The sequence below is a fragment of the Colletes latitarsis genome, chromosome 12 (genome assembly GCF_051014445.1).
Source record: "Colletes latitarsis isolate SP2378_abdomen chromosome 12, iyColLati1, whole genome shotgun sequence".
Taxonomy (NCBI): domain Eukaryota; kingdom Metazoa; phylum Arthropoda; class Insecta; order Hymenoptera; family Colletidae; genus Colletes; species Colletes latitarsis.
Window position 1 is genome coordinate 26,015,344 of NC_135145.1, and position 22,501 is coordinate 26,037,844.

The window sequence follows — 22,501 nt, forward strand, 5'->3', positions numbered from 1 at the left end:
GTCAGCCAGTCGGCAGTACACCGTGGCCGTTGCCATTGGACGCACGCAGGCTGGCCAGATCGAGCGTGGCGAGTCATCGATCAGCTCCTCGGACGCACGGCGTTATTGCCAGTGTCGGTTTAACCTCCATAACTTTGGATTTTATCCTTTTTTCGTCGAATCATGTCCTCCGACAACCAAGAATATTACTCCGTGGTGCTCAATCTGGTGAAAGAAGCTGGCTCGGTTAGTCTCAGTCTGATAAAATTTTATTTTAACATTTTGCAAATACGAATTTCTTTCGTGGACTATTTAGCCTTGAATACTGAATTTTGGAGGCGGTTTTGGAGTAAACTCGATGTGATTGGCACGTTGACTGCTGTGGTGGTCACCGGTGACCGGCACGATTGTTTACAGTGGATTGTTGAGCTCTAAATGAGAATACTATAGTTGCAAATGATGTTAAATAAGGGGTGTATTGTTCAATTATCTATTTTTTGCACTATAATGAATGTTGATTATTTATTTATGAATTTTGCGTAGTTTTTTAACTATTGCTCGAGTGAATAGATAATTGTGTTATGTAAAACAGTATTTGTTTGGCTTCTAAGAATTTGTAGAGATCTATAATGTTAACGTGAGGAAATTAAATAATAATATTGAAACGCATGTACGATTTTCTCGATGAAATAAAATGGAATTCTCAAAATGGAAAATTTGAAGTGTTTTTTTTGATCGCAGGTGGAAATAAATAATTTGTTTTTTTGTTTTGGGGGTAGATTTTAGTGATTAAATAGGCCTGTTCGTTAAGTTATGTTTAATTTGATACTCGAGTAAATGTGATTGTTTATAATTTTTGAATTGGTAATTTAATTGTTTCTAAATTTATTGGAAATGTGGTTATTTTTTAATTTATTGGAATTGTAATTATTTCTAAATTTATTGGAAATGTAATTATTTCTAATTTTTAAATTGGAAATGTAATTATTTCTAGTTTTTAAATTGGAAATGTAATTGTTTCTAAATTTATTGGAAATGCAATTGTTTCTAAATTTATTGGAAATGTAATTATTTCTAATTTTTAAATGGGAAATGCAATTATTTCTAAATTTATTGGGAATGCAATTGTTTCTAAATTTATTGGAAATTAATTATTTCTAATTTTTAAATTGGAAATGCAATTATTTCTAAATTTATTGGAAATTAATTATTTCTAATTCTTAAATTGGAAATGCAATTATTTCTAAATTTATTGGAAATTAATTATTTCTAATTTTTAAATTGAGAATGTAATTATTTCTAAATTTAAATTGGAAATGTAATTATTTCTAATTTTTAAATTGGAAATGTAATTATTTCTAAATTTATTGGAAATTAATTATTTCTAATTTTTAAATTGAGAATGTAATTATTTCTAAATTTAAATTGGAAATGCAATTATTTCTAAATTTATTGAAATTATAATTATTTCTAATTTTTAAATTGGAAATGCAATTATTTCTAAATTTATTGGAAATTAATTATTTCTAATTTTTAAATTGAGAATGTAATTAATTCTAAATTTATTAGAAATGTAATTATTTCTAAATTTATTGGAAATTAATTATTTCTAATTTTTAAATTGAGAATGTAATTATTTCTAAATTTATTAGAAATGTAATTATTTCTAATTTTTAAATTGAGAATGTAATTATTTCTAAATTTAAATTGGAAATGTAATTATTTCTAAATTTATTGGAAATATAGTTATTTCTAAATTTATTGGAAATGTAATTATTTCTAATTTTTAAATGGGAAATGCAATTGTTTCTAAATTTATTGGAAATGTAATTATTTCTAATTTTTAAATTGGAAATGTAATTATTTCTAAATTTATTGGAAATTAATTATTTCTAATTTTTAAATTGAGAATGTAATTATTTCTAAATTTAAATTGGAAATGCAATTATTTCTAAATTTATTGAAATTATAATTATTTCTAATTTTTAAATTGGAAATGTGATTATTTCTAAATTTATTGGAAATTAATTATTTCTAATTTTTAAATTGGAAATGCAATTATTTCTAAATTTATTGGAATTGTAATTGTTTCTAATTTTTAAATGGGAAATGCAATTATTTCTAAAATTATTGGAAATGTAATTATTTCTAATTTTTAAATGGGAAATGTAATTATTTCTAAATGTATTGAAAATGTAATTATTTCTAAATTGATTGGAAATATAGTTATTTCTTTTTATGTTCCATGTTTAAAGAGATCCCCAATATTAGTTAGTATTATAGTGTGAAAAATAGAAAATAGAATATTCAATAATTCGATGATGCACTTATTTTTAGAATTCTTTCGCTGTAAACAAGTTTCAAACAGGTTTTAAGCGCTGGTTATCAATAACCAACGTGAAAAAATATGAAATTAAATGCTGAAAAAATATGAAATTAAACTTTGAAAAAATATGAAATTAAACGTTGAAAAAAATATGAAATTAAATCTTGAAAAAAATATGAAATTGAATCTTGAAAAATATGAAATTTAACGTTGAAAAAATATGAAATTAAACGTTGAAAAATATGAAATTAAACGTTGAAAAAAATATCAAATTAATTGTTGAAAAAATATGAAATTAAATCTTGAAAAAAATATGAAATTAAACGTTGAAAAAATATAAAATTAAACGTTGAAAAAAATATCAAATTTATTGTTGAAAAAATATGAAATTAAACGTTGAAAAAAATATCAAATTTATTGTTGAAAAAATATGAAATTAAACGTTGAAAAAAATATCAAATTTATTGTTGAAAAAATATGAAATTAAATCTTGAAAAAAATATGAAATTAAACGTTGAAAAAAATATCAAATATATTGTCGAAAAAATATGAAATTAAATCTTGAAAAAAATATGAAATTAAATCTTGAAAAAAATATGAAATTAAATATTGAAAAAATATGAAATTGAATGTTGAAAAAATATGAGATTAAATGTTGAAAAAATATGAAATTAAACGTTGAAAAAAATATCAAATTAAACGTTGAAAAAAATATGAAAATAAATGTTGAAAAAATATGAAAATAAATGTTGAAAAAAATATGAAATCCAACATTGAAAAAATATGTAATTAAATGTTGAAAAAATATGAAAATAAATGTTGAAAAAAATATGAAATCCAACATTGAAAAAATATGTAATTAAATGTTGAAAAAATATGAAAATAAATGTTGAAAAAAATATGAAATCCAACATTGAAAAAATATGTAATTAAATGTTGAAAAAATATGAAATGAAATGGAAATAAATTGTAACTTTTGCAGATAATTCGAGAAAAAATTACCCAGCCTAAAAATGCAATGGAAAAATCGTGTGAAGTCGATCTTGTTACCGAATGGGATCAGAAAGTTGAGAAATTATTAGTCGATGGTATATCATCAAAATTCCCGGACCACAAGTATGTTTTGCAATTTATTACATTTAATTATTGTTAAGTTTCGACAGAGTTTTATAACAATAAATTTCTTTTGAAATAGCTTGCAGATAATTTCAACACGCGTTGAATCTCCAAAAAAAGTATTTTGTAAATTTATTCGTCAAATATTAGAAATTTTTAGAACCAATATTGAAATGTTGGTCTCACAAGCGGCCATATTGAATAAGTGTGAAATAATTCATTTTGAAATATCTCAATTTCCATCGATGTTGAAATTAAAAATGAAAATTATCAATTACAAAGCATTGAGATTAGAAAACATTTCTATTTTATTATAAAATTAATTATTAATTTTTAATAATTAATAATTAATTAAATATATCTTATCTGAACGAGTCAGATATGACTTTTTAATGTAAGAATTTATCTAATCTATCGTTGTTAGAGCGATGAAATATTAAATATTAAATATTGTAACTTGTTTCTTTAACGAATGATTCTTTAACGTTGATTGGAGATTAAAGAGCGATGGATTCGATGGACTGCTTTCTGCCCATCGAAACCTTCCATGTGTTCTATCGCATTTAAGTTCGTTGCTTTGTGTTTGGAATAAGCCATATGGAGGCACCAGAGCTCCGTTGAATGGAACTTTCCATCCGTTCGAGTGTTCTAGAATTATCGAAAGAATTTATTAGTATTATAATAATAATTATATTAAAAAATTTCAAATTATTCTGGAAAAATTATTTTCAATTGCAGGGGGCAATTGCAATCATTTTTGGTCATTAGATATGTTTATGAAATCTTAACCATTTTCGAGAAAAAAATTCGAGAATATGTGAAATTTTTCGAGAAAATTAAAAAATTTCGAATCGTGCTGGAAAAATTATATTTAATTGCAGGAGTTAATTGCAATCATTTTTGGTCATTAGATATGTTTACGAAATCCTAATCATTTTCGAGAAAAAAATTCGAGAAAGTGTGAAATTTTCTGAGAAAATTAAAAAATTTCAAATCGTTCTGGAAAAATTATTATTAATTGCAGGGGTCAATTGCAATCATTTTTGGTCATTAGATATGTTTATGAAATCCTAATCATTTTCGAGAAAAAAATTCTAGAAAGTGTGAATTTTTCTGACAAAATTAAATTATTTCGAATCGTTCTGGAAAAAATATTTTTAATTGCAGGGGTTAATTACGATCATTTTTGGTCATTAGACATACTTACGAAATCCTAATCATTTTCGAGAAAAAAATTCGAGAAAGTACAGAAATTTTTCGACAAAATTAAAAAATTTCGAATCGTTCTGGAAAAATTATTATTAATTGCAGGGGTTAATTGCAATCATTTTTGGTCATTAGATATGTTTACGAAATCCTAACCATTTTCGAGAAAAAAATTCTAGAAAAATTAAAATTTTCTGACAAAATTAAAAAATTTCGAATCGTTCTGGAAAAATTATTTTTAATTGCAGGGGTTAATTGCAATCATTTTTGGTCATTAGAGATACCCTCGAAATCCTAACCATTTTCGAGAAAAAAATTCTAGAAAAATTAAAATTTTCTGACAAAATTAAAAAATTTCGAATCGTTCTGGAAAAATTATTTTTAATTGCAGGGGTTAATTGCAATCATTTTTGGTCATTAGAGATACCCTCGAATTCCTACTCATTTTCGAGAAAAAAATTCGAGAAGGTGTGAAATTTTTCTGACAAAATTAAAAAATTTTGAATCGTTCTGGAAAAATTATTTTTAATTGCAGGGGTTAATTGCAATCATTTTTGGTCATTAGAGATACCCTCGAAATCCTAACCATTTTCGAGAAAAAAATTCTAGAAAAATTAAAATTTTCTGACAAAATTAAAAAATTTCGAATCGTTCTGGAAAAATTATTATTAATTGCAGGGCTTAATTGCAATCATTTTTGGTCATTAGAGATACCCTCGAAATCCCAACCATTTTCGAGAAAAAAATTCCTTACTGAAAATATAGGGCCAGAAATGGTACCCTGAACATGCGAATCTTTAAAATGCCATAACTTCTGAACGGATTGAAGGATTTTGATGTTCAAACAGCCAAACGCCGCGTATTTTAGTGCAGAATATATATAAATTATAAAAATATTCAAAAAGTTGCTTCTTGACCCCGCAAAATTAGAAAAACCCCATAAAAATGGCCCAATTTTCAAACGACCATAACTCCTATAATAGTAAATATATTTCAATGAAACTTTTTTCTAAAGTAGAGCTCATGAATACCTACAAACTAGTATTAGATAATTTTGCTATAGGACGTCAAACAAAATTACTAAAAATCAAAAACGAATTTTTAAAGAAAATCGATATGGCGTAGGTGCTTTAACTTTTCGATGAAAAAAAAAATTTCAAATCGTTCTAAAAAAAATACTTTTGGCTGCAAGGGTCAATTTCAATCATTTTTGGTCATTAGACATACCCTCGAAATCCTAATCATTTTCGAGAAAAAAATTCCTTACCGAAAATATAGGGCCAGAAATGGTACCCTGAACATGCGAATCTTTAAAATGCCATAACTTCTGAACGGATCGAAGGATTTTGATGTTCAAACAGCCAAACGACGCGTATTTTAGTGGAGAATATTTCGAAATTGCAAAAATATTCAAAAAGTTGCTTCTTGACACTGCAAAATTAGAAAAACCCCATAAAAATGCCCCAATTTTCAAACGACCATAACTCCTACACTAGTGAATACATTTCAATGAAACTTTTTTCTAAAATAGATCCCATGTGTACCCACAAAAAAGTATTAAACAATTTTCCTGTAGGACGTCAAACAAAATTACTAAAAATCGAAAACTATGTGTTTGCAACAACCCACATGGGGGGCACCAGAGCCCCCCTTTTAAATAGAACTTTCCATCCATTCTAAAATTATCGAAAAAATCAGTGCTTCGAGCTCAACATTACCAACATTCTATCACTAAAATTTACAGTATTTTCCACTGTAAATAAAAAAAATATCGCATTTTACAAAAACATATTTTAGATTCATTGGTGAGGAAGAGAGCTCGCTGGGAAAGAAGATCGAATTAACAGAGGCGCCCACATGGATCATCGATCCGATCGATGGCACGATGAATTTCGTCCACGGTTTGCCACACACTTGCATATCGATTGCGTTGCTTATTAACAAAACCACTGAAATTGGAATTGTTTACAATCCGATTTTGGAGCAGCTGTTCACCGCCTGCAAAGGGGAGGGGGCATTTTTGAACGAGAACCCCATCAAAGTGTCTGAAACGACAGGTGATTCCCTTTATTTCAAATAAAATTCAATTCTGAAATATTTGGAGCCTAATTTCATTGTTTATTTTCACAGAATTGCGCAAGGCTCTTGTGATGATGGAAATGGGCACGAGCAGGGACCCAGAAAAAATGAAGATTGTTTTGGAGAATGCAAACAATCTTACTCCAAAAGTCCATGGGTAAAGTTCTATTTTACTTGTTTTTTAATATTCGAAATGTGTATAGTAAATAGTTATTAAACAATAGGGATCTATCACTGATAATTAATTAATTAGAGCAAGTAGTAAAATTGGCCCTTGAATGTTGCTAGGGATTGTTGAAAAATTGATAATTCATCGATTAAAGTCGATAGCCTTAAATGTTACGGCTTCAGATATTTGTTAATAACTATTTAATATATAAAAATTTACTTTCCTCTACTTTTCTCCCATTAATTCATCAATTTCTTTAATTCCAAAGTAAAAAAAAAAAATTCGAATCTAATTAAGTTACTCGACCATTTTTCTATACATTATTTCATCTAATTAATTAGTTATAAACAATTTCTGGAAGAGATACTTATTTATTCCAATATTGCGCGAAAAGTGACAAAGTGTCGCCACCTAGCGGAATCTTAGAGGAAGTGTCTAGAGTTCTGTCCCCTCGCCCCCCAAGGTTTGGTGCACACGAATAGTATCGCCATCTAAGAACAGGTTTTGAACTAAACAAGTTACAGCTATCCCCAATACTGCGGATATTTTTCTGCGGTTTTTAATTTTTCACGCCCAGGATTTCGAATCGAAAAATCTGAAAAAATTCAGGGACATAGCCAATGATAATATGTATCTACTGTAATTATATAAATCCAGTATCTCGAAGGCTTCGACACGAAATCGATATTTTTCTGCGTTTTTTTGCGTTTTTAATTTTTCGCCCCCAGAATTTTGAGTCGAAAAATCTGAAAAAATTCAGGGACATAGCCAATGACAATATGTATCTACAGTAATTATATAAATCCAGTATCTCGAAAGCTTCGATACGAAAACGGTATTTTTCTGCGTTTTTTTACGTTTTTAATTTTTCACTCCCAGGATTTCGAATTGAAAAATCTGAAAAAATTCAGGGACATAGCCAATGACAATATGTATCTACAGTAATTATATAAATCCAGTATCTCGAAAGCTTCGATACGAAATCGGTACTTTTGAGAAAAAGAACGATTTTGTGTCGAAGCTTTTGAGACACTGGATTTATATAATTACTGTAGATAGATATTGTCATTGGCTATGTCCCCGAATTTTTTCAGATTTTTCGACTCAAAATTCTGGGGGTGAAAAATTAAAAACGCAAAAAAACGCAGAAAAATACCGATTTCGTGTAGAAGCTTTCGAGATACTGGATTTATATAATTACTGTAGATACATATTGTCATTGGCTATGTCCGTGAATTTTTTCAGATTTTTCGACTCAAAATTCTGGGGGTGAAAAATTAAAAACGCAAAAAAACACAGAAAAATTCCGATTTCGTGTAGAAGCTTTCGAGATACTGGATTTATATAATTACTGTAGATAGATATTGTCATTGGCTATGTCTCTGAATTTTTCCAGATTTTTCGACTCAAAATCCTGGGGGTGAAAAATTAAAAACGCAAACAAACGCAGAAAAATACCGATTTCGTGTCGAAGCTTTCGAGATACTGGATTTATATAATTACTGTAGAAACATATTGTCATTGGCTATGTCCCTGAATTTTTCCAGATTTTTCGATTCTAAATCCTGGGGGTGAAAAATTAAAAATGCAAAAAAACGCAGAAAAATACCGATTTCGTGTCGAAGCTTTCGAGATACTGGATTTATATAATTACTGTAGATACATATTGTCATTGGCTATATCCCCGAATTTTTTCAGATTTTCCGACTCAAAATCCTGGGGGTGAAAAATTAAAAACGCAAAAAAACACAGAAAAATTCCGATTTCGAGTAGAAGCTTTCGAGATACTGGATTTATAAAATTACTGTAGATACATATTGTCATTGGCTATGTCCCTGAATTTTTTCAGATTTTTCGACTCAAAATCCTGGGGGTGAGCAATTAAAAACGCAAAAAACCACAGAAAAATTCCGATTTCGAGTAGAAGCTTTCGAGATACTGGATTTATAAAATTACTGTAGATACATATTGTCATTGGCTATGTCCCTGAATTTTTTCAGATTTTTCGACTCAAAATCCTGGGGGTGAAAAATTAAAAATGCAAAAAAACACAGAAAAATTCCGATTTCGTGTAGAAGCTTTCGAGATACTGGATTTATATAATTACTGTAGATACATATTGTCATTGGCTATGTCCCTAAATTTTTTCAGATTTTTCGACTCAAAATTCTGGGGGTGAAAAATTAAAAACGCAAAAAAATTCCGATTTCGTATCGAAGCTTTCGAGATACTGGATTTATATAATTACTGTAGATACATATTGTCATTGGCTATGTCCCTGAATTTTTTCAGATTTTTCGACTCAAAATCCTGGGGGTGAAAAATTAAAAACGCAAAAAAACGCAGAAAAATACCGATTTCGTATCGAAGCTTTCAAGATACTGGATTTATATAATTACAGTAAATGCATATTGTCATTGGCTATGTCCCTGAATTTTTTCAGATTTTTCGACTCAAAATCCTGGAGGTGAAAAATTAAAAAGGCAAAAAAACGCAGAAAAATACCGATTTCGTGTAGAAGCTTTCGAGATACTGGATTTATATAATTACTGTAGATACATATTGTCATTGGCTACGTCCCTGAATTTTTTCAGATTTTTTGACTCAAAATTCTGGGGGTGAAAAATGAAAAACGCAAAAAAACGCAGAAAAATTCCGATTTCGTGTAGAAGCTTTCGACATACTGGATTTATATAATTACAGTAAATGCATATTGTCATTGGCTATGTCCCTGAATTTTTTTAGATTTTTCGATTCGAAATCTTGGGCGTGAAAAATTAAAAACCGCAGCAAAATATCCGCAGTATTGGGGATAGCTGTAACTTGTTTAGTTCAAAACCTGTTCTTAGATGGCGATACTATTCGTGTGCACCAAACCTTGGGGGGCGAGGGGATAGAACTCTAGACACTTCCTCTAAGATTCCGCTAGGTGGCGACACTTTGTCACTTTTCGCGCAATATTGAAATAAATAAGTATCGCTTCCAGAAATTGTTTATAACTAATTAATTAGATGAAATAATGTATAGAAAAATGGTCGAGTAACTTAATTAGATTCGAATTTTTTTTTTTTACTTTGGAATTAAAGAAATTGAGGAATTAATGGAAGAAAAGTAGAGGAAAGTGAATTTTTATGTATTAAATAGTTATTAACAAATATCTGAAGCTGGAACATTTACCACTATCGACTTTAATCGATGAATTACAAAAACATTCGAGAAGTTGTTCCTCAACCCCGTAAAATGAGAAATACCCCATAAAAATGGTCCAATATTCAAACAGCCATAACTCCTATAATAGTGAATATATTTCAATGAAACTTTTTTCTGAAATAGAGCTCATAAGTACCTACGAAAGAGTATTAAACAACTTTTCTGTAGGATGTCAAACAAAATGACTAAAAATCAAAACTAATTCTTAAGAGAAATCAACATTGAAATTTGGCGCAGAATGTTTCTTTCTCATGCTCTATCGATCCAAAGTGTGTCAAATTTAGTTCAAGGGCACATTTAACCCCTTTAGTCGACTATAGCCTTCTATTTTATAATTTTTTCAGAATAAGAGCTTTGGGGTCTGCAGCTTTGAATATGTGCATGGTCGCTCTAGGTGGGGCAGACGTTTCCTTTGAGTATGGCATCCACGCTTGGGATGTTGCAGCTGGAGATCTGATCGTCAGAGAAGCTGGTGGCGTTTGCATAGATCCAGCTGGTAATTTCCTTCATTTCCAAAACAATTAACCTGCAATTTCACTCTTCGTCAGCACTTACACTTTGATCCTAGGTGGTCCGTTTGATGTGATGAACAGAAGAGTTTTGTGTGCATCGACAATGGACTTGGCCCAAGAGTTAGCCAAAATATTAGTTCAGTATTACCCCGAACACGACTGAAAATCTTAAATATAAAGAAAGGTAACGCAAACTCAATGAAAACTAATCTAACCAACGTGGAACTTGACTTTTCTTGAAGTATGCGAACCACCATAATTCTGTTGCATTTCGCAGGGACTTGAGGTTCATAAAATGAAGTAATGCGTATGAGTGTTTGAAGAATGTACTTATATTTTACATAAATGTTCGAAACAAAGGTGACAATATGTCCAAGAGGTGTATAATAGATCTAAATTTACTGCAAATTACATGCTCGTGATACAAAGATTGATGTTATAGACAGCGGGGGAGGATATTGTATGGCTGTAAATGTAATTTGCTTTTTATTGCTAGATACAAAGATACTGTAACAAAATACAACACGAAATGAACTTATTTATCCCAATGTGCATATGTGTAATTTATTCTGATCGCTATTTCCGTGTTACACATTTTTATTTAGATATCGCGTTACAGTTTTCGCGCTTAAAACTCGTTCATTGCATTAGAATTATTTTCAAAGTGATCTGAAAACTGAAGGCCACAGATATTAGTATTATGTTGTTTTTGATATTACCTATAATTCGACAGGGTGTCCGGCAACCCCTGGGAAAAATTCTAATGGGGGGTTCTGGGGGCCAAAATAAGACGAAAGTCGAGAATACCAATTTGTTGATGGAGGCTTCGTTAAAAAGTTATTGATAATTAAATTCGGAAATTTCTAATCGTTCTGGAAAAAATATTTTTAGGTAGAGGGGTTAATTATAAGCATTTTTGGTGATTAGGCATACCCCTGAAATCTTACTCACTTTCGAGAAAAAAATTCGAATAGGTATTGAAATTTTTTGACGAAATTAAAAAATTTCAAATCATATTAAAAAAATTATATTTAGGTGCAAGGGTCGATTATAAGAAGTTTTGGTGATTAGGCATACCCCTGAAATCCTACTCACTTTCGAGAAAAAAATTCGAGTAGGTATTGAAATTTTTAGACGAAATTAAACAATTTCAAATCATATTAAAAAAATTATGTTTAGGTGCAAGGGTCGATTATAAGCATTTTTGGTGATTAGGCATACCCTCGAAATCCTAACCATTTTTGAGAAAAAAATTCCTTACCAAAAATTTAATGTGAGATGGTTCCCTAAAATTTGATGCAAATCTTTAAAATGTCATAACTTCTGAACGGATTGAACGATTTTAATATTCAAAAAAGCAATCAACGCGTATTTTAGTAAAGAATATTTCGAAATTGCAAAAATATTCGAAAAGTTGTTCCCCAACCCCCTAAAATGAAAAAAACCCCATAAAAATGGTCCAATTTTCAAACGACCATAACTCCTATAATAGTGAATATATTTCAATGAAACTTTTTTCTAAACTAGAGCTCATGGGTACCTACAAAAAAGTATTAAACAACTTTTCTGTAGAACGTCAAGCAAAATTACTAAAAATCAAAAACCAATTTTTAAGGAAAATCAATATGGCGTAGATGCCTTAATTTTTCGTTAAAAAAAAAATTTCAAATCGTTCTAAAAAAAATATCTTTGGCTGCAGGGGTCAATTATAATAATTTTTGATCATTAGACATACCCCCGAAATCCTACGCATTTTCGAGAAAAAAATTCCTTACTGAAAATATAATTTCAGGCCAGAAATGTTACTCCAAAATTTAAAAATGTCATAACTTCTGAACGGATTGAACGATTTTAATATTCAAAAAAGCAATCAACGCGTATTTTAGTGAAGAATATTTAGAAATTGAAAAAATATAAGAAAAATTGATCCTAGACCCCGCAAAATGGAAAAAACCCCATAAAAATGGTCCAATTTTCAAACGGCCATAACTCCTATAATAGTGAATATATTTCAATGAAACTTTTTTCTAAAGTAGAGCTCATGAATACCTACAAAAAAGTATTAGACAATTTTTCTATAGGGCGTCAAACAAAATTACTAAAAATGAAAAACTAATTTTTAAGGAAAATCAATATGGCGTAGGTGCCTTAATTTTTCGATGAAAAGAAAAATTTCAAATCGTTCTAAAATAAATACCTTTACCTGCAGGGGTCAATTACAATAATTTTCGGTGAATAGACATACCCTCAAATTCCTACGCATTTTCGAGAAAAAAATTCCTTACTGAAAATATAATTTCAACCCAGAAATGTCACTCCAAAATTTAAAAATGTGATAACTTTTGAACGAATTGAACGATTTTAATATTCAAAAAAGCAATCAACGCGGATTTTAGTGAAGAATATTTCGAAATTGCAAAAATATTCGAAAAGTTGTTCCTCAACCCCCTAAAATGAGAAAAACCCCATAAAAATGGTCCAATTTTCAAACAGCCATAACTCCTATAATAGTGAATATATTTCAATGAAACTTTTTTCTAAAATAGAGCTCATGTGTACCTACAAAAAAGTATTAAACAACTTTTCTGTAGGACGCCAAACAAAATTACTAAAAATCAAAAACGAATTTTTAAGGAAAATCAATATGGCGTAGTAGGTGCCTTAATTTTTCGATGAAAAAAAATTTCACTAAATAAATACCTTTGGCTGCAGGGGTCAATTACAATAATTTTCGGTGAATAGACATACCCTCAAATTCCTACGCATTTTCGAGAAAAAAATTCCTTACTGAAAATATAATTTCAACCCAGAAATGTCACTCCAAAATTTAAAAATGTCATAACTTTTGAACGAATTGAACGATTTTAATATTCAAAAAAGCAATCAACGCGGATTTTAGTGAAGAATATTTCGAAATTGCAAAAATATTCGAAAAGTTGTTCCTCAACCCCCTAAAATGAGAAAAACCCCATAAAAATGGTCCAATTTTCAAACAGCCATAACTCCTATAATAGTGAATATATTTCAATGAAACTTTTTTCTAAAGTAGAACCCACAGTCACCTACAAAAAAGTATTAAACAACTTTTCTGTAGGACCCCAAACAAAATTACTAAAAATCAAAAACCAATTTTTAAGGAAAATCAATATGGCGTAGGTGCCTTAATTTTTCGATGAAAAAAAATTTCAAATCGTTCTAAAAAAAATACCTTTACCTGCAGGGGTCAATTACAATAATTTTCGGTGATTAGACATACCCTCAAATTCCTACCCACTTTCGAGAAAAAAATTCAAAACCAGCAGAACTTTAAACGTCAATAACTCCTTAACAAAGCCTCCATCAACAAATTAGTGTTCTTGATTTTCGACTTATTTTGGCCTCCAGAATCCCATAGGTGGCCAAACACTCTGTATACAAATGCAGTACTAAAGTAATTCTCAAACTTAATATAATAATTTGAAATTTTCACGCATATGTACCTTACCTGTCCACATACTTACGATCTCATTCATTTCAATTTTATGACAAACCTTCCTTCTCATAAAAATTTAATTACACACTCGGCGATCCTTTCAGCGACAGGCGTCATTTTAACATAGTTCTCAAGCTGCAGCTGCGACGAGCTCACCCAATTTCCTTTCCTTCATCACCATTGCTTTCCATCAACCGATTTCATCTCTTCCATTGCCTCCCCTCCTCACAGGGAGGGCTACAAGTGAAACATTACCAAATTGCCAATTAGAAAACTATAAACTAATCCAAGGTTCTATGTATTCATTTTATTTCTGTATCAAAATGTGACCGAAATATTTATTTTTACCCCCCTTTTAATCTAAATTTAACATTGCATTCTCAACTTTTATTCTGATCAAAAGATAGACTCAGTCAAATGCTCCGTGTAAGCTAACATCTATCCTTTGCAACTTTGTAATTTCGTATTAAAATGATTTAAAATACGCATGATTGAGATCTGCCCCCCAATGGAGAGCAGATTATCAAGGAACGTTCGCGAACGATCCAGCTTCGATTTCGACGAAACTTCGTAGACTTATAGAGCAGCCAAAAATAATCGACACGTGTTTTTTTTTAGCTCAGGTAGCCCGAGTTTGAGGGGTGAAACCGCCCCTCGAAGTTTTGGCGGGAAACGGCTATCTCGAAAACGGGAAGACGTACGAGAAAATTGTTAATGGGCGGGGTTAATGGTTTCTCGTGTACAATAACATGGCGTTGAAAAATTTAACAAAATGCAATTTGTTTATAACAAAAAAAAATTTGTTAACTTAATTTTTCGGTTTAGTGAGATTTTCGTAATGACAGAAAATGACGAGCATTTTATTCCAAATCCATTGGTGTGTGGTGTTTTTCAATTGTCTTTTACAGTTTTGCTGATTTTTGGGATTTATAGTTTGCAAGTACGTCCACCATGGTTGCAGGTGTTCTAATTTTGATTTTAATGAAGCATTGTAGGCTTGTGCTAAATTTTAGAGTAATGAGTAACAAGTAACAATGATAGTGGCAAGTTTCTTAACAGTAATGGAAAGATTAATTGTTTTTATTGGCCAACTATAACATGGCAAAAGTGATTTATAAATTGTAAATATATACAGTGTGTATTGCAATTACTCTTTGTAGTTTTGATAATAGTAGTAATTGTTGAAAGAATGTTTGAAACATAAAGATTTCTTATAATATGTGCATTTAATTATTGCAACGTCAGCACAAATATGGCGTCTTAGTTCATTTTTAATAGAATTGTAGTATTCAACAGGATTTTGGAATGTTTTTGGTTTTTTATTGTATACAGGGTGTTAGACTGACCCTGAGAAAAATTTTAATGGGGGATTCTAGAGGCCAAAATGAGAAGGAAATTGAGAATATTAATTTGTTGATGGAGGCTTCGTTAAAAAGTTGAAATTAAATTTAAAAATTTCAAATCGTTCTGGAAAAATTATTTTTGGTTAAGGGGGTCAATTACAATCATTTTTGGTGGATACATGTTCTTTTGAAATCCTTCACACTTTGGAGAAAAAAATTCCAAAAGGTGGACGAATTTTTCGACAAAATTAAAAAATTTCAAATCGTTCTGGAAAAATTATTTTTGGTTAAGGGGGCCAATTACAATCATTTTTGGTGGATACATGTTCCTTCGAAATCCTTCACATTTTCGAGAAAAAATTCCAAAAGGTGGACGAATTTTTCGACAAAATTAAAAAATTTCAAATCGTTCTGGAAAAATTATTTTTGGTTGAGGGGGTCAATTACAATCATTTTTGGTGGATACACGTACCCCTGAAATCCTACGCATTTTTGAGAAAAAAATTCGAGAAGGTATTGAAATTTTTAGATGAAATTAAAAAATTTGAAATCATATTAAAAAAATTATAATTAGTTGCAAGGGTCTATTATGAGCATTTTTGGTCAATAGACATACCCTCGAAATCTTAATCATTTTTGAGAAAAAAATTCTTTACCGAAAATATGGCCAGAAATGCAACTCGAAAATTACATGCATATCTTTAAAAAGGTATAACTTCCGAACGAATTGAAGGATTTTAATGTTTAAAAAGGCAAACGACGCGTATTTTAGTGGAGAATATATAGAAATTGTAAAAATATTGGAAAAGTTGCTCCTTGATCACGTAAAATTTGAAAAACCCCATAAGAAGTGGTCCAATTTTTAAACGACCATAACTCCTACAATAGTGAATATATTTCAATGAAACTTTTTTCTGAAGTAGAGCCCATAGGTACCTACAAAAAAGTATTACACAACTTTTCTGTAAGATGTCAAATAAAATTATTACAAATTAAAAACTAAGTTTTAAGAAACATCGATGGGGGAGGTAGGTGCCTAAATTTTTGGACGAAAAAAAAAATTTCAAATCGTTCTAAAAAAAATATTTTCAGTTGCGGGGGTCAATTACAATAATTTTTGGTGAATAGACATACCTTCAAATTCCTACCCACTTTCGAGAAAAAAAATCGAGAAAATACTGAAATTTTTAGACGAAATTAAAAAATTTCAAATCACATTAAAAAAATTATTGTCGGTTGCAGGGATCAATTATAATCATTTTTGGTCATTAGACATACCCCTGAAATCCTACGCACTTTCGAGAAAAAAATTCCTCACCGAAAATCTAATTAGGCGCCAAAATTTTTGACGAAAAAAAATTTCAAATTGTTTTGGAAAAATTAGTTTCGGTTTTGGGGGTCAATTACAATTATTTTTGGTGAATAGACATACCCTCAAATTCCTACCCACTTTCGAGAAAAAAAATCGAGAAAATACTGAAATTTTTAGACGAAATTAAAAAATTTCAAATCATACTAAAAAAATTATTTTCAGTTGCGGGGGGCAATTACAATAATTTTCGGTCATTAGACATACCCTCAAATTTTTACCCACTTTCGAGAAAAAAAATCGAGAAAGTACTGAAATTTTTCGACAAAATTCAAAAATTTCAAATCGTTCTGGAAAAATTATTGTTAGTTAGAAGGATCAATTACAATCATTTTTGGTGAATAGACGTACCCTCAAATTCCTACCCACTTTCGAGAAAAAAAATCGAGAGTGTGAAATTTTTCGACGAAAAAAAAAAATTTCAAATCCTTCTAAAAAAAATATTTTTGGCTGTAGGGGTGAATTACAATAATATTTGGTCATTAGACATATCCCCAAATTCCTACCCACTTTCGAGAAAAAAATTCTAGAAAGTACTGAAATTTTTCAACAAAATTAAAAAATTTCAAATCGTTCTAAAAAAATTATTTTCGATTAAAAATTTCAAATCTAAATTTAAAATTATATCGTATAATTTAGTGCAAGCCTGCAATGCTTCGTTAAAATCAAAGTTAGAACACCTGCAACCATAGTGGACGTACTTGCAAACTATAAATCCCAAAAATCAGCAAAACTGTAAAAGGCAATTGAAAAACACCACACACCAATGGATTTGGAATAAAATGCTCGTCATTTTCTGTCATTACGAAAATCTCACAAAACCGAAAAATTAAGTTAACAAATTTTTTTTCGTTATAAACAAATTGCATTTTGTTAAATTTTTCAACGCCATGTTATCGTACACGAGAAACCATTAACCCCGCCCATTAACAATTTTCTCGTACGTCTTCCCGTTTTCAAGATGGCCGTTTCCCGCCAAAACTTCGAGGGGCGGTTTCACCCCTCAAACTCGAGCTACTTGAGCTAAAAAAAAACACGTGTCGATTATTTTTGGCCGCTCTATAAGTCTACGAAGTTTCATCGAAATCGAAGCTGGATCGTTCGCGAATGTTCCTCGCAAGAATGATCGTTACTCGAGTTCGTTTACGGTGTAATTATGCAGGGTCTGATTGTCTATACAGGCTGTTTAATGAGAAACGGATATACTAAATATCCCATAAGGCAGTCCCCCAAGAATACCTTGCAACGGGATCGGCGTTAAAAGCCCACAAAGGTCCGCTCGCGCTTAACGATGCTTTGAATCGAAGACTTGATCTGAAACATAAGCAATCTCGTACAATATTGCCAGGCAAAAGTGCATACCATGAACCATTCAAACAGCATTGACGCTCTGTTGTGTCTCAAATGAACAATATCAAATAAAAACTAAAATTTACGAAGCCACGATGCGAGATCGTATGCCAAGGATCTGTTAAAAACGGAAAACACAAACTTCGGAAGCTAATAAATACACGATATTCACTGGTAAACGTTGCAAATGTATGCTCTTTACATCGATATCTAAATGGAAAGATGTAAGAATTCTGGTGACACGTCGACTTATTTTACAGGAGTTTCTATAACACACGTCGCCTACCTATATCTCGTAATTAGATAAGAGAGATTACAGTTTCTCTATTGTTAACAATTGCACGAGCAGCGCGTGATTAAAGACTGAAAGTACAAAATACAGGGCTCGTTTCTCATTCTGTTAAGCATGTGTCGTTTTATTTCAGTAGCCTACTTACTATACAATTTGTTTTCTTCTTTGTCAGTACAAGACTCCTCGTTTTACTAAAACTTCAGTGCCCACTGCTCATGAATCGGTACGACCATGAGTCTCGCAATTTCACTCGTCGCGAACGTGAACGCATTGTCGATAATGATTTGCGATATAATAATTTATACGAGATATCATCATTATTCGTACCCGCGTTTCTGATCGAAAGATGAAGAAAAAGAAAAATACTATGTACCACCATTATGCTAAGTATCGATGGCCAGTGCTGAAAGAGGCGGTCACTTTTCCCAGTTCATATCGTCCACGGAACAGTTTACGATTCGTAACTCAGCGTGCCCCTTCTTCTAGCGTCATCGTTGATTTATTACTTATCGCTGCTGTGCACAGAGAAAGAGAAGAAATAAACGAAATCTAAACTTGGTGATAAGATTTACACGCAAATAAGAGTTTTACGCCCTGATACACTACATTGTTCCGAGCCGTACAAACAGTCACGTTTATGCGCTGGCCAACTCCAATGTTTACTCATCGTTTTCGTACAATTACTATAAAAATATTGCACTCTATTGACCTGCAATAGCTATCATTCGTTAAACAATACAGTTCAGATTGATAGAGTACAACGTTTCCCTTCTGCATTTTCGTTAGAGCGAGTGAAACGTGAAATTTTGCACCGCCTCTTTCTGCTAAAACGGATACAGGACACAGTCAATATAAGGACACACCGCCTTATGTTAGTATGTTTTATAGAGTACAACGAATCGTTAGCGGTGTCATTTCAAACAGTTTGCAAAGTTACGTTAATGATTCTCCGGTGTGGAAGGGCCCCCCGACAGGGTTACCTAGATCTTTTCTTGTATAAAGGGATGCGCCAGGGCGTGGTTCACAGTGATTCTCTTCCCTGCGTCCAGCATCAGTGTTCGCTCCAACAGATCCTTCAGCTGTCCAACTTTTCTGTTTTGCTCCGGAGGCAAAGAGTTCCCACCCAACTCAGCTGTAAGGTCACGAGTGGCTGGCAGCGTAGACATCACAACAACCTTCTCCTAGAACCACATGTGTCCAGAGTGTTACGATAGATGTATACTTGGATTTTAAAAGAATGTTGACGGCAGCAATTGTTAAGACACTTACCAAACTGCAAGGAACAAGGATGGAGTGAGAGCAATTAAAAGACAACTTACCCGCTCTGTGACCTTATCAACTTCATGATAGAGGAAATTGCAGTTAGTGTCAAAATGTTGGTCCTTGAACGTGCCTTTCCTAATCAGTTTATTTGGCATTTTGCCTTTTAGGTCCATGAAGAATTTCAACATTTGGTTGTTTGTTTTGCCCGAGAACATTATTTTTCCCGTGTACAATTCGTATATGGTGCATCCCACGGACCACATGTCAATGCCGAAATCATAGGGTATACCAAGAACTAGAAAATGGCAATGTTAACTTCCAGTGCATGACAACCGTTAGTAAATCTCTATGACAGTGGAGATCACCCCAATGTGGGTTTGATCAGTGTATCAGAGCTGTCACACAGAGTTTCCGTTATTATATAAAAAAAAAACGATATACAGGGTGTTTGGCTAACCCTGGGAACAATTTTAATGGGGGGTTCTAGAGGCCAAAATAAGACGGAAATCGAGAATAGCAATTCGTTTTGGAAAAATTATTGTCGATTGCGGGGGGTAATTACAATCATTTTTTATGAATAGACAGACCCCTGAAATCCTACCCATTTTGTAGAAAAAAATTCGAGAAGGTGTGACATTTTTCGACGGGGGGAAAAAAATTTCAAATCGTTTTGGAAAAATTATTTTCGGTTGCGAGGGAAAATTATGATCATTTTTGGTCATTAGACATACCCTTGAAATCCTATCCACTTTCGAGAAAAAAAATCGAGAAAGTACAGAAATTTTTAGACGAAATTAAAAAATTTCAAATCATACTAAAAAAATTATTTTCGGATGCGGGGGCCTATTATAATCAATTTTAGTCATTACACATACCCCCGAAATCCTACGCACTTTTGAGAAAAAAATTCCACACTGAAAATATAATTACGCGCCAAAATTTTTCGACAAAAAATATTTCAAATCGTTTTGAAAAAATTATTGTCGGTTGCGAGGGAAAATTATGATCATTTTTGGTCATTAGACATACCCTTGAAATCCTATCCACTTTCGAGAAAAAAAATCGAGAAAAGACAGAAATTTTTAGACGAAATTAAAAAATTTCAAATCATACTAAAAAAATTATTTTCGGATGCGGGGGCCTATTATAATCAATTTTAGTCATTACACATACCCCCGAAATCCTACGCACTTTTGAGAAAAAAATTCCTCACTGAAAATATAATTTGGCGCCAAAACTGGTCGACGAAAAAATTTTTCTAATCGTTCTGGAAAAATTATCTTCAATTTCAGGGGTCAATTACGATCAATTTTGGTCATTACACATACCCCCGAAATCCTACGCACTTTCGAGAAAAAAATTCCTCACTGAAAATATAATTAGGCGCCAAAACTGGTCGACGAAAAAAATTTTCTAATCGTTTTGGAAAAATTATCTTCAATTGCAGGGGTCAATTACGATCATTTGTGGTCATTAGACATACCCCTGAAATCTTACCCACTTTCGAGAAAAAAATTCGAGAAAGTACAGAAATTTTTAGACGAAATTAAAAAATTTCAAATCATATTAAAAAAATTATTTTCGGATGCGTGGGCCTATTACAATCATTTTTGGTCATTACACATACCTCCGAAATCCTACGCACTTTTGAGAAAAAAATTCCTCACTGAAAATATAATTAGGCGCCAAAATTTTTCGACGAAAAAAAATTTCCAATCGTTTGAGAAAAATTATTTTCTATTGCAGGGGCCAATTATAATCAATTTTGGTCATTACACATACCCCCGAAATCCTACGCACTTTCGAGAAAAAAATTCCTCACTGAAAATATAATTAGGCGCCAAAATTTTCCGACGAAAAAAAATTTCCAATCATTTTGGAAAAATTATTTTCCGGTGCAGGGGCCAATTACAATCAATTTTGGTCATTACACATACCCCCGAAATCCTACCCATTTTCTAGAAAAAAATTCGAGAAGGTGTAAAATTTTAAACGTTAATAACTTTTTAACGAAGCCTCCATCAACAAATTGGTATTCTTGATTTTCGTCTTATTTTGGCCTCTAGAATCTACCACTAAAATTTCTGGGGTGGTCGAACACCCTGTATACGGTGAGTCCTCGAGTTATGCAGTTGCGTTTCTACACTCTCAAAAAAATATAATTTGACTCGTTTAACTTAACTTTTGCAACGAAGACTGCATACCAAATGTATTACAATCGTTTGATAACTTTGTAACGAATGAACTGCGTGAGTCGAAGACTTACGCTATACGTTACTACTATAATCTAGCCACTACAAAATTATCTATTCAGATCAAGCATGTATACGTTTGCAGCACGTTTTTAAAGGGCATGCTAGTGCACGGCTACCAGAAGCTGATTCAAAATAGAAGAGTGATGAGTAAGCAGAGGTTGTAATCCCTCGAGTTTAAAAATTTCACAAATAACACACTTAAAGATAAGCCAAAAGAACCGATGAACAACTCAAGAGATCGATATAGTCTAATGATCTAAAGATACGTAATACTTACTAATTTCGGGTGCTCGATAAAATCTTGACACTAAATACGGCGTGATTTCATTCTCGTGGGCATGGGACGCCGAACCGAAATCGCAGAGTTTCAATACTAGCTTGCTTTCACTGACTAGAATGTTATCCGGTTTGATGTCAGCATGCAGAATATTTGCACGTTTTAATAACTTCAGAGCAAGGAAAAGTTGCTGCGTATACGATCTTACCGCTTTAACGTGTAAACCAACGTCTTTGCCATACTTTTTTAAAACCTGAATGCATTTATCAATGGAAAGTAAGTC

The 22,501-nt window shown here is 31.5% G+C and overlaps 2 protein-coding genes across 12 annotated transcripts in view; one reads left to right on the plus strand and one right to left on the minus strand.

The window, feature by feature from the left end:
- LOC143348720 (inositol monophosphatase 1) lies at window positions 1-11,145 on the plus strand. Of its 2 annotated transcripts, XM_076779303.1 has the most exons (7): window positions 1-225; window positions 3,288-3,421; window positions 6,425-6,684; window positions 6,758-6,863; window positions 10,430-10,581; window positions 10,654-10,781; window positions 10,875-11,145. In XM_076779303.1, exons 1-6 carry the CDS (start codon window positions 163-165, stop codon window positions 10,758-10,760), a joined length of 822 nt encoding a protein of 273 aa, XP_076635418.1. In that variant the 5' UTR covers window positions 1-162; the 3' UTR covers window positions 10,761-10,781; window positions 10,875-11,145. The 2 variants fall into 2 exon arrangements, with proteins under 2 accessions (XP_076635418.1, XP_076635417.1); XM_076779302.1 differs by having other exon boundaries at window positions 10,654-11,145.
- The window catches only part of Prp4k (Pre-mRNA processing factor 4 kinase), an 18,643-nt gene continuing 7,052 nt past the window's right edge, over window positions 10,911-22,501 (minus strand). The window contains exons 10-15 of one of the 10 annotated variants that reach the window (XM_076779300.1): window positions 22,219-22,471; window positions 19,743-19,981; window positions 19,404-19,604; window positions 18,797-18,935; window positions 18,021-18,095; window positions 10,911-14,306 (exon numbers count right to left, since the gene is read on the minus strand). In XM_076779300.1, the coding sequence (XP_076635415.1) occupies window positions 19,404-19,604; window positions 19,743-19,981; window positions 22,219-22,471 (693 nt within the window). In that variant the 3' untranslated portion in view covers window positions 10,911-14,306; window positions 18,021-18,095; window positions 18,797-18,935. Of the gene's footprint in view, window positions 14,307-18,020; window positions 18,096-18,568; window positions 19,605-19,742; window positions 19,982-22,218; window positions 22,472-22,501 lie in introns of all 10 variants that reach the window. The other 9 variants (XM_076779299.1, XM_076779298.1, XM_076779296.1 and 6 more) reach the window with 9 other exon arrangements.

Bases quoted from the DNA above. Each gene is read 5' to 3' on its own strand.
- LOC143348720 (XM_076779302.1), top strand. From the start codon at position 163: ATGTCCTCCGACAACCAAGAATATTACTCCGTGGTGCTCAATCTGGTG. The intron at 6,864-10,429 runs GTAAAGTTCTAT...TAATTTTTTCAG, and splicing joins CTTACTCCAAAAGTCCATGG to AATAAGAGCTTTGGGGTCTG. The intron at 10,582-10,653 runs GTAATTTCCTTC...CTTTGATCCTAG, and splicing joins CGTTTGCATAGATCCAGCTG to GTGGTCCGTTTGATGTGATG.